Source organism: Larimichthys crocea, chromosome XI (genome assembly GCF_000972845.2).
Source record: "Larimichthys crocea isolate SSNF chromosome XI, L_crocea_2.0, whole genome shotgun sequence".
Lineage (NCBI taxonomy): Eukaryota > Metazoa > Chordata > Actinopteri > Sciaenidae > Larimichthys > Larimichthys crocea.
The window spans coordinates 23,976,268-23,989,005 of NC_040021.1; the positions used below are offsets into that span (position 1 = coordinate 23,976,268).

The 12,738-nt window shown below is 43.8% G+C and overlaps 1 protein-coding gene across 1 annotated transcript in view; it reads right to left on the reverse strand.

The window, feature by feature from the left end:
• The window catches only part of cd2ap (CD2-associated protein), a 55,796-nt gene extending 45,045 nt beyond the window's left edge, over nucleotides 1-10,751 (reverse strand). Inside the window, exon 1 of the mRNA XM_010745780.3 lies at nucleotides 10,359-10,751. Within this exon, the coding sequence (XP_010744082.1) occupies nucleotides 10,359-10,362 (4 nt within the window). The 5' untranslated portion in view covers nucleotides 10,363-10,751. The remainder of the gene's footprint in view (nucleotides 1-10,358) is intronic.
• Nucleotides 10,752-12,738: the final 1,987 nt, after the last annotated feature.

Genomic DNA, 12,738 nt, shown 5'->3' on the forward strand with positions numbered 1-12,738 from the left:
GAAAATAAATTATGAGACTGCTGGAATGTAATTCTTAGGCATCTGCCTGTTAAACAGTCACGTTCATACATGCATATTTGAATCAAATGTGGAAAACAAGCTAGTGAGCGGAGGTAAAACGAACAGTTCAGACACCTTTTACACCAAATTAGCTCTCCCACGACACATCGACGATAAATAATCTTCTTATTAGGAATAAACCTGCCTCCTGCAGACACTGTAGCTGATGTGGAGAGCCTGACATTTTCTGAGGTACGTGGTGTATAACGTTTGAGAAACAGTGTGTCAATGTGGATGTGGGTCAGCAGGTCTGTGACTTATTCATGGTCTACAGGATGTCAGTGACAATACAACTCCAACATTATGTTACTGGTGCAGGCAGAGCCCTCAAAAAAATAGGAAAAGGGAATCACATGACGTGAAATGAATGATCGAATACTCCTGACGAGTCTGTCTACAGTGTTAAAATATAACATCACAGCGTGGGCCAGCAGCAGCCTCGATGCGCTACAAGAGTCCTTCTGTTCGGTTCCCTGTTGGAGAAATAGGTCGAAAAGGCTAAGAGCTGTGGCCGACAGCGCGTCCACTAAATGGTGTACTGTCAAGCAGATGATGAGAGCAGAGCGAGAGTCAACAGACAACAAGAGCCGAGGGGAGATGTGGGTGCTGGGTGTCCTGCAGCAGCGGGGCTTTGATCAACATCTTGATTATATCAAACACACGCTTGTTTGTACTTCACATGCTTTTCTTTGCACGTGGCATGATGAGGTGTAAAAATGTGTATCGAGAACAGAGTTCAACGACTTGTGAAACTCGTTGGATAAGTGATGAAATGTCAACAGCACAAAAACAGCCAGTCTTTTTACCCTTGACTTACTAATTCTAGACACCAATAACAAACTATGCAGACACCCTCCAACCACAACCCCCTGCCTTTTCTTCTTTCTTCGAGATATAGACTGAAATGATTAAAAACGAGTGTAAACGCTGTTTGTCTGACTGATGCACAGATAACGAACAGTGTCTGAAAATGAACCACATCTTCACATTGTTGCTGCCTCACACAGACCACCGGCCGCAAGGGGAAACTAAAGTTAGCCATCTGTGATGAGGACGTTAAAAGGGTGAGGACAGAGAGGAGTGAAAGGAACACATACACACACACACTTGGAAACTTGGTATCTTTAGGTGAACAGTGGCTTGACACCTAGGCTTTGGGGAGTGGTGGCTGAGGATTCCTGACATATTTGCTGCAGCTGACACACAGAGAGGCGTTCAAAAGCTAAAAGGAGTTGCTCCAAAACATGCTCACTGTGTCCTTGTGTGCACCGTTTCTCTGCACATGTACACTAATTCATTGCCCCTGATTCAAACGTGGTCCCTTTAATATGTCGTGTCTGCTGATACAGAGTCTAGTTCATTAAAATGTAGTTTTTTTATTTTGCTTTGGTTTATTTCTTCTTACATAATACAGCTGGTTCACTGATAACACCCTTTAGGTGACCTCTGGAGTGAGTCAGAGGCTCAGAACTTTCACATTTACTTCAACTAACAACTCTTCAGACTCTCTCCAGGATCTAGATTTTCTCTATTAATTCATTGATTGGTTTGTCAAGAAAATGTTGATCTGCTCCCAGAGGAGTGTCATAGAGGACCAACTAATGACTGAAGCTTATTGAGCCACATCTCTGCTCACTAGTTAATGTGTGTAGATACCTTGTTCTCTGAAGCATGTCCAATAGAATATTTCATTAAAATGCTAGCCAGTGCTGCACAATTATGGCCAAAATGATCATTCTGAGATCAGGATTATTCATCAACTCTAAGGGCAAACTATTTTTATGGCACACATCTATCACTTGCATGTCATGCCACGGTCCTGCTCAGGGCCGGTCCTGGCTATGGGCAATGTGGGCGGCCGCCCAGGGCGCATTCTCCATGGGGGGCGCACAAACGCCCGAAAAAGCAAAAAACCTCGATAATTTTCGAGACCGCTCATTAAGTTAGCGGAGCGGGCGCCCCGTGTTGACAAGGCAGAGGGGGGCGTCGGACAGACCGATGGGGGCGCACGCTTCCAGGGGCGCATCCAGGGGCGCACGAGAAAATGTTCGCCTCGGGGGGGGGGGTTTGCCCAGGGCGCAAATGTGGCCAGGACCGGCGCTGGTCCTGCTAATGTACAGATCTCTGAGAAGATAGAAATCATCTGGAATTAAACCGACAGAGCGCTGCCTTCACTTCCACCACATAGATGTGGTTAAGTGATGTACAGTGACTGTTGGATGTCCGAGTTGACGCTGGACGATGACAGGGATTAATTTTGATAACGTCTTTATGCATTGATCTGGCTGCAGTTTGTTGTTTTCAGGTGGTTTGTACTGCTTTGCAGTGTAGACACTCGCCTCATACACTGCACTTAGTTTGTTCTTGCTTAACATCACTTGCCTTAAATCCAAAAATTCCATGATGATCCGTTTTGAGGGAGAAGCTCTTCACCTTCCCCTCTGGCCATTTGATTTTAATATTGCCTGTCAGGATTAATATATTAATCACCTATGCACCAAACCCTTGAAACAATACTCCTGTCTGTGTGCATCTTTGTTCTAAACGTGGACGTGTTGTGTCTTCAGCGTGCCTCGGCGCCGTGCCCGTCTTATCACATAGAGTTTATCAGGTTCTCCTCCACACAGTGTCGATTTACTAAACACACAGTGGAGCTGTTCCATCAGAGTGACTCATGTACCGCTCAGTGTTGTGACCAACATTCAAACTGAGAACTTCAGTTTCACCAGACATGTTTACAAGTCCTTTTGTTCAATTTCATGAAAGCCGCTGGAAACCTAAATCCACAGCAGCCTTCTAACCGTGTCATTTAGCCTACTGTGTACAGTAAGCAGACAAAAGTATAAAACAGTATTAGGGATGAGTTTTAGTCCAGATTTGAAATATTCTCATTAAATAAAGTTCCTGATTCGGGCTTTGGGCATGTTTATGCGCAGACATTTATGACCAAACAGCCAAAGAAACACAACACTTTGTGTCAGAAATAAACTCATGAGGAAAAGGAAATATTCTGACAGCTGTTTTCCTTTTTAAACAGAAAAATATGGTCATACACATTCTGAATTCAAGTTTCTCTTTACTGAACTAACATCAGCTTAATCGCTATGTTAACACATCTCATCAAAGCATCTTTCTGCTGCTCTAATGGTAATAATAACAGACTCTAGATTGGTTGATGTAAATCCTAAAATTAACTGAGTGACGTGAAAATATTCTGGTAAAATGTGGTTTTGAAGAGAGCGTCTTCAGTTCCCTGTTTTAAAGAGCCGTCTGACAGCAAAGCTACTAAAAATGTTCTAAATATAGCGCACACTTCAACTATTATTGATGTTTTAGGTGGTTAAATTAGTTTTGCTGCGTCTCGTCAGCTTCCTGTCAGTACTCACGAGTGTTGAGAAATGGACAAAACAGCTAAATCAGTTGCTTTTTATGCTTTGTTACCATCGTTTATTTTTTACTCAGACTTTTGTGGATGTGTGATGAGACGCTCCACTTTGATATCATGTGCATTTTAATATTTCAAGCCACGTCTCTATATGTTTTAATGTCTGTGTGTCATCAAGTCACACTCCTGAGTGTGCACGGCATGCCGGGTCGAGGTTCCGCATTTCCAGGTTATTGTTTCCCTCTCCTCGCAGCGGTGCTTCCAGGTAAAGAGGCTGTACAGTATCAGCCAATGACAGACAGGACGATGTTACAGAGGAGGGAGAGAGGGGCGGGGAGGGGGGAGAGGAGAGGAGAGGAGAGGAGGAAGGAAGAGGAAAGAGGAGGTGGGGAGGGGAGAGGGGGGAGTCAAGGCCACGCAGGCGAGCTGACTGCCAGGCAGACGAAATCAGTGTGCTCTGTGTGCCTCTCTCACACACACACACCAGCAAAGAGGAAACTCATAACTGCATTCCTCCCCACTGATCTGAGAGGTAGCTGATATAAAGGGCAAAGTGTCACTAAGAGGAATCAAACAGAGGGAGCTGTTTGTTCTGAACCAATCCTCCAGATCGTCTTTATTTACCCGCGGCGCCACTCTACCAGCGCCCTGCCACACATCAACACCTGGAGAGCAGACAACCAAACACAGCGTGCAGCAGGCCTCCTGTTTGCTCCTGGAAATATTGGTGGTGTAATGTGAGAGGCAGGACACGTTTAATAAGTTGAATAATAGTGTTCGATACGGTTCAGTGTGCAAACAATGGCTGTCTGTCAAATGTCAGAGAGCGTGACGTGAAGCCTGAGAGGAGACCAGACGACTGACGCGAATTACACAGACACTTAGTCACAGCAGGGCTCCAGACTGACGCTTCGCATTGGTCGCACTGGTGCGCCTGACTTATAAGGTGCAGAGAAGTGTTTTGTTTGAAGTAGTTGTATGCAACATTAAATTTGATGATCACTGCTGATTCTTTAGAGGACCTGATTATTCCTGCCGGGACAGGGGCCACTCTCTCACACAGCATGTGTGTTTTTAGACGTGTTGTGTTGTTTTAAAGTTTCAATACGAAACGTTGTCGACCCGCTTACCAATGCACTATTACCGGCCATATTCTGACCGCACTCCTGACAGTAAACGCAGTGCATTGTGTTACATCCTTTGTCGTACCTCAGCCAGGGAAATTGTTTTAGCCAGTCCTGTTTGAAAGAATACATTCTGGGCTTTTTAATTTGAGTCTCATGGTCGGGCTCTGTCTCAGACTCGGTTGTCTCCTCTGGTTCCGAGTCTGATGCTATCGACAAAGGACCGGGGCTTGGCATCTTATCAGGGACCGAGGGCTCCATGTCTTGGCTGGATGGACTCTCAGTAGTGGGGATGGATGGAGTGACAGTAGGAGGGCTGGTTGTAGGCTTCTTAATGAAAAAACTTTCAATGTTTCTACCTCTCTTCATTTTCCCTCGTTTTGTTGCGTTTTTTTTTTATTTTTCCGTTTCAGTGAGGCTACTCTGGCGCTCAGGTCGCTCGCAGTTTTTAAACACAGGCGCAACTTAGCGCAGTGAACAGGAGCACAGCCAAAGACCCGCCCGAGCTCTCCTACTGGTTTAGACCACGATATGATCCTACCATGAGTGTGAGTTCGGTCACAGGAGAACACAGAGATGATGAGATGTTTTCACCCGGGCAGAGTCAGGTGCAGCAGTGCAACCTAGAAAAATGATTAGTCGCACTAAAAATTCTAATTGGTCGCACTCTGGAGCCCTGCACACTGTGATCACAGAGTGAGTTAATAATCTATAAGAAGAGATATAAACATGTATCAGGAACATATTCTATCTGGCCTGTCCTGGACTCAGGGCACCTGCCTGACAAGCACGCAGTTTACTTGAGACGATAAAGGTCAGAAACACACAGCACTGATATCACTACCTTGTGTCCTGCATGATTTTCTCCGTGTGGACAGAATGACTCGCATTACACACACTCAACCTCATCCAAAGGCACAGCATCCAGTCCATTTTCTTCCATTTTATGCACAAAACTACAGTGAGACAGAGGTTTACCTACTCTCAGTGCTGCACCTGAACACATCCCTGTGTGGCCTCAGACAGAAAGCTGAAAGACTCTTCAAAACTATGAATCAATAAATCAGTGAGACTAGGGCTGCACGATATGGCCTATAACCAATATCTCGATATTTTTTAAGCTATATCGCGATACACGATATATATCTCGATATTTTTATTTCTCCTGTAAATCACTATGAATGTTAAATTTAACCCTTTGATGCAAAAAATAACATCAGTCATGATTCAAGTAGACCCTTCTATTAGATTAGTAACGGCTGCGCCGCGTTTTAGCTGCGTCCTCTGCCCTGCGTCAACTCACACCGGGCGCGTCTTGGCAGTGTAGCGAGCCAGCCGTATTCACGGGAGAATCCTGGACGTACGCGAGACCCCGCGATAAACTGTGTATAAAGAAAACAACAACAACAAACAGCTGACTTTGCTTCTCCGACGTGGAGGAGATTATAAAAAGGATCTGTTGTGTCATAAATGATTGTGTGTTGTTCCACTTCAACAATTAGTCTCTCGTCGTTCATGTTAAGACCCTTTGATCGATCTTTGATCACCTGGTGCCACCGGTCATGACGTAACGTTGACGTGAAGTTGTGATAAGCGACATGAACTGCGTATTGTGTTTTATTTTGAAAGGGGGCGGAAGTTTATTATGTTGATTCTGTGTCGGATTTCCTGTCTGGTGCGCAGTGCTCTGTTGAAATTTACGAGGTTTAGCAGCGGCTCGCGGAAAAAATAGAAATGCTACGGAATGCTCGCGCCCTGTGTGAGTGCTCTTATTGACTAGACTGGCAGCTATCTGCTCCGGTGACCGTGGCGCAGCCTCCGGAGTGGGCCAGTGGGCCTCATCTCTCCTCACTTGAAACAAAAAGTACGCATGCACGCAGGGGATTTTTCTGGGTGGGCGGGGAGGTGTGCTGCATGCTTTGAGGAGCACCAGGAGTGACACAGGCAAAACTCCAGAGAATTAAATGCAGACGGCTTAAAACATTTACGTGACAAGTACTCGATGGTCGCGATATAGTCATTTCATACATCTCACGTAGAACAAGCCGCGATATATCGAGTATATCCGATATATCGCCCACCCCTAAGTGAGACAGAAAATTACAATAGCTCAAATGTTTTTCTTCATCTGTGTGATATTAACCGTTCTTTTGCTTTTGGTGAGAGAAACATGAAAAGACCACCGAGCCCCACCAAGCTTTAAGAAATTGTGATCAAAAAATGAAGCAAGAAAACAAGTGTTATATGAATCTATGATGAAATTAAAGCTGCAACCATGAGCCATTCCTCAGAAGACTCATCTATTTTTTATGATTAAATACTCATTTAAGTTATTTTTGTGCAAAACTGGTAAACATTCGATGGTTGCAGCTATAAGTTACAGCCCTGCTACAGAATCACAATGTCCAGTTTTCACTGTTTCTGTTGTTTCGGACCAAGTGATGAATCTAGAAATAATCTACAGATTGAAGCAATTACTAAAGTTAACGTTAACATGTGGGATCTTCCACATTAAAATGTAAAGGTCAAAGGTGTTAACATGCTAAAAAGCCGCCTGACATGTGCCCTCATTCTGGATCCAGAGAAATGTCTGGCTGAGTTCATGTGAACGTCTAAACTAGGGATGCACAATATTTATCGGAACGATAAAATATCGGCCGATATGGGGAGAAATCACATCATTTTTTAATCGACCCGATAGGTTCATTTTGACCGATAAAAAGATCAGATAAATTAATGAAATGGCGCCTTATTGGCAGGAGGCAAGCCTGGCCCCGTCTCTGCCAGACTAATAATGAACATGTCTTCACCAGGATGGCAGAAGATAACAGCAGCATTACTGTTTGCAGAAGTTGTTCAGCAAGCATTCCGAGAGGAGGAAAAATAGACTTTGAGTTTTAATACGACGCAATGTTTGAAACAAGCGGTATTAAAGGAATATGAAGCAGCCACGGTAGCAGCTAGCGGTGCTGCTACGGCTAAAACAACACAGAGTGTGGATGTCCTGATTGGCGGATTTTGATGATTGACACCTGAGTCAGGAGAATCGATTAGTACCGCCCACATTCACCTTTGACCCACCAATGACGATCCAGAATGAAATAAACCCAAAGGTAGTATATCGCACCAAGAGGTCACACTTCACTGTCAAAGTGCCTTTGTCTTTATGTAAACAACCAGGACCTTCATGATTGATTCAAACTAAAGCAGAGACATAGCAGCAAACATTAGCAGCGTTTTTTCATGCTGGAATAGAACTTTTGACCACGAAACAGCAAAGATAAGACATACTGTATCGTTTTGTGGATTTTTTTGCTACTCTTTGGGGGTTGGCTCGCCGAGTTTTCATCGCACAGTGATGAGACATTATCTTTGTAATCAGCGGAGTCTCTGCTTTCACGCAATGTTTGTGTGGTTTGGTTAAAGTGGTGAAATTAGCAGAAGCACTAAAGTGGTCATGCGCCGTTTTCGTGTTTTTGTTACATGCCCAAATAATTGCTTGAGGATTGAACTGTGTTTCATTTGTGTTTTTAGCTGAGTGTCCCCCCTGTTATTTTGGTATGCTACATGTCAGGATTGGTGCTTCCTAGCAGACACTGGTCGTCTCTATTGTGCATGCATCTCAAGCTGGGTTGAAATATGAATCTATCGGTTATCGGTATTGGCCATGAGAAGCAGGAAATTATCGGTTACGGTTGAAATTTTTCATATCGTGCATCACTAGTCTAGTCTAAACAGGTTCGGAAGAGATGTGACAAAAACATGCGTGACAGTGAATGATTGTGAAGCTTCACACAGGACGGGGGAACTGTGGAAGGTGGAGGAGTTCATAATCATAAAGAACGATGAGTTGACAGGGATCAAAGAGTGAACATACGATAATGCCGCACCTTATTAATCAGTGTTTGGTCATTAATATCTATGACGGTTGGTCTTGTGAATGCATGCAAAATGTCATCAAGTATAATAATAATAACCTCGATATCAGGTTGCTTTAACAAATGAATGATCTTTTAACCAGGCTGAACTGACCTTCACCAGGGTGGGAAATAAACACAAATGCACATGCTGGTAAATATTGGTTGAGGCAAGTGAGGTTAATATTTAATCAGACATTTTGGCATGCGTCCAGCCTTTGTTTAGGAGCCTCAATGGAATCCTGCAGGGAAGTTGGCCACTAAAACACAACAGTGACTGTCTGGGACATCCCGATGACCTGTGGGGGGGTTTATCCTCCGGCCCATGACTAACTGGGGAATTTGGTTGCATGTCGATCACTGCGTTCTCTTTCCATTTCCTTCCTCGTCTGTACTTTTAAAATGAAAAAGGAGAAAGGACAGAAAAGTACAAAATGAGACTGAAGGACGGCTGCTGACACGGATGTAGGAAGCGAAGCACGGGTAGTTCAAACCCCGCTCAACGCTTCCAAACTGAATCCCGCTTTGTGGATTTTAGTCGAGCAGCCGGTGGCAGAGTGAACGCAGCCTGAGCTACGTTCAAAAGGAAGCAAACACAGACTGTGAGGGGCTCACACACACAGAACATGTTCAAACACAGCAGAGATATCCCAAGCAACCCGAGGAAAGACCAAATACCAGAGAAGAGTACAAACTCATGTCCTCAGACTAGTTGGGAGGCCTGTTTAAGATTTTTTGTTGTCTGACTTTTCTGTTTTCTGTGCAGGTTCCATGCACGTGCTTGCAAACACCGCTCAATACCAAACTGTTCATGCAAAGCAGTTTTCAAGCTCTTCTCTTGACTTAGGATGTCAAAAACCGCAGTCTGCACCCGTAAGACATCTGACGGGCTGAGAGCGAGGCTGAGCTTAAAACCTGTTCTACGACATAGCAAAGTTTTCAAGAACGAGGGCCTCACTGCACACGAACCCACACAAACCACACAGTGTGCATGGAGCCAGGCTCAGCAGGCAGGAGGTCTGCAAGCGTGCACGCAGAGATCAGTGTGTTTCCTCTGCGTCTGCACGACCATCACAACAAACAGCAAGCACTCACTCCTGCATGCCAGACGCAGTCACTTTAACACACATGGGTTTCAGGTTTAGCAAGGAGGTTATCCTAAAGGAACAGGTTCATTCAATACCCCAGTGTGAGGTTAAAGGATCATAAACACGGAGAGAAACCAGAGAGGCGCTGCGTGGAAACGGGGCGTGTGAACTAACAGTAAGCTCGTCACTGTCACGGAAAGAATGCATGTCATAACACAGTGTGCACGGTAAAAAAAAAAAGTTCCTTTAACGTTTAATAAAACCTCAAACAAACGTACAAAAAAGGGGAAGTTATATATATAAGAAGCTAACTTCATCCCTGCAGTTTCCTGTCTGGAGAGTTCTTCTACGCACATAAAAGTGCAAAGACTCCCAACTTTTGCTTCCATATCCCACTAAAAAAAAATCTGATTTTTAAGCGACTACAGTTCGTTTCAGGACCGTGTGTGGTTTCGCAGAGGCCGTACCGACACCAGCACCGAGGTAGCTCGCGTTAACATTAGCTAGAAAACGCAGCCAAATCCAAGAAGGATGGAGGAGGAGGAGGTGGCGTTATCCAGTTAGCAGGCTGGCTAGGCTAAGCCAAAGCTAACTGGCTGGCTAACTTTAAGTCTACGCTGGTGTAAAAAAAAAAAAAAAAAAAAAAAAGCTCGTGGCGTGATATTATGTCACTGACACTCGCTTTAATGCTTCGGGGGGTGTTCGCCTCGCTTCGTGGGTTGAGTTTGGGGGGAAAAAAACCGGAGTGAAACACAACACAGGCGCCACATCATGGAAAACTCACCCATTCCTGTCCTCGCGCACCCCGCCTCGCGCTGTCGACCGTCGGGAATGTGTTCTCCAGCCGCCGCGCCGCTAGCGAGCTCCCAGCCAGGTAGACGCGTATCACCGCCCGCGGTAAAACAAAAAGTGTGTCTTCACGTCGATTCACCGCCGAGAAAAAGAAAGCCAAGAGGGCCGTTTATCCATTCGTCTTCGTCCTCGCAGCAGCAGCACAGCAGAAGCAGCAGCAGCAGCCTCCCGAGTTCTCTCTCGGTGGTGCTTCAAGATTATTGTGCAGGAAGTTAAAGCAGGAGTCTCCACCTTTCTTGGACTTGCCTCCTCCACAGCTCTGTCCGCTGCCTGCTGCTGCCACCAAAATCCAAAATAAGCAGGAAACTTCGCGAGGTTTCAGACAGGACAGTCCCGCGAGAGGAATGTTTCATGGAATGTTGATACCCGACCCCCCCTCCTTTTTTATTTTTTATTATTGGCCCACTCAGCAGCACGCACTGTAACTACTGTACGTGTGTGTGTGTGTGTGTGTGTGTGTGTGTGTGTTTTACTGAACAGCCAGTCATTAGTGTCGCAGTAACTTTGTGTGAGAGAGAAACAAGTCTAAAAAAAAGTACAGTACAAATACTTTATGGACTCATAAGGACTTTATTGAGAAACAAATACGCACGATTTAAACTGCTTTTGTTCACTGAGAGTGCTCCAGCTTCTGTGTAAAGAGAATTTAAAGATTTTTGTTTGTTTTTTTTAAGAAAAAGAAAAGTTTCATTTGAGCTTTTTAATGTATCATTGTCCATTCAGATGCATGAATTAAGATGAAACCAAATGAAAACTTTAAGTCGAGTTACATGCCGAGCACCAATACAAAGTGCCATAACATGCATGCAACAACAAAATAAGAAATAGAAAATAAGGCCAAATAAAATGGTTGAATAATCCTTGAGGCAATAAGAACATGTGTTTAGAGAAATGTCTAGTAATTGAGTTGGGGGTGTCAGTTCGATTCCCAGCTCCCTCAGGTCCAGTCAAAGTGTCCTTGGGCAAGACGCTGAACTCCAAACTGCTCCCAACGGCCATGCTGTCTGTGTGTGTATGAAAGATCTTAGTATCAAGCTTTGAATGGGAAATACTTTATCACCCCTGACATCAGTGCATGAATGTGTGTGTTGATGGGTGAACGTGACAGCTAGATGCCACTAACTCTACACACTAGACCTTTGAAATGAGACAGGAAAAAATATATTACATTTGAAAAATCTTAGACTACATGAGTGAATTGTGTAAATACACAAATGCAAAAGAAAACCAGTAGTGCAACTTAAATAGCCACTATAAGCACATAAGTATGAATAATAACTACAATATTCATAAATGAACTAATGCTGTATATGATGTATGCGCAGTTTGTGTAATACATACACTATACAGTAATACTATTTTTTTTTTTAAATGAAGCAAATAAAAAACAAGAGAATCATGTGATATAGGGTATAATAGAATATGTAACCAGAATCAAAAGTGAATGTGGGTTTATATTTTGTTATGAGGTCTGAGTGGCACATTGGTGAGTGTCTGTGGTTGTCTGTTGGTCAGGGTGACAACCAAAGCTGCGATACCTGCACAAGGTGTCATAGCACAAAAAAAGGTCTGATTCATTTTTAGTCATTTTAAAAATTCAAACACTCATACATACACATCACCCTAATTTCAAGTTCTTTACTATGAAATATTATCCCGTAATCTAATTTCACACCTTGTTTTCTCTCTCTCTCTGCCTCTCTCACTCTGTGTGTTTCTGATTTGAATCCATTTCGAAGATACGAGTTTTGGCTGTGTCATAAATACGTTTTTTTTACTGTAAAAACAACTATTTTTTACAGTGTATGTAAAAGGAACTGATATAGTTTTGATTGCCGCTGTGATGAGGTCCTTTCTACTGTGGTGTTCCATAAAGAGCAAGTCACTGCTGCGCAGTAGGCACGGTGCCCTCTGTCAATTACCCAGCTTATCTCTGACAGCAAAGAATGAACTGTTCAAAAAGGAAGTAGTTGAGGGTGAATTAATCCTGACAGGATCCGTTTAAGCAGAATGTCAACAGTCTTTCAAAAGGCAGCGTAAAACACAAAATTCTATGCAAATGTGTGTCACCACATACTGTAAGTGCTACTACACACTGACACACACATAAACAGAGCATGGTTCATTGTTTGCCAGTTTAAATAACATGTAGTGGAAGCCTAGCTGTCCAAGTGGATTATGGGAACCACAACAGTACTCATTTACTCTCATTAATTCAAGCGTCTGTGCGTCTGTGCTTTCTGTTTTGGCAGCCTCTTCGTTCTCCACATTTATACATTTGTTATTATTATAAGTCTGGAGAGGCACATTGC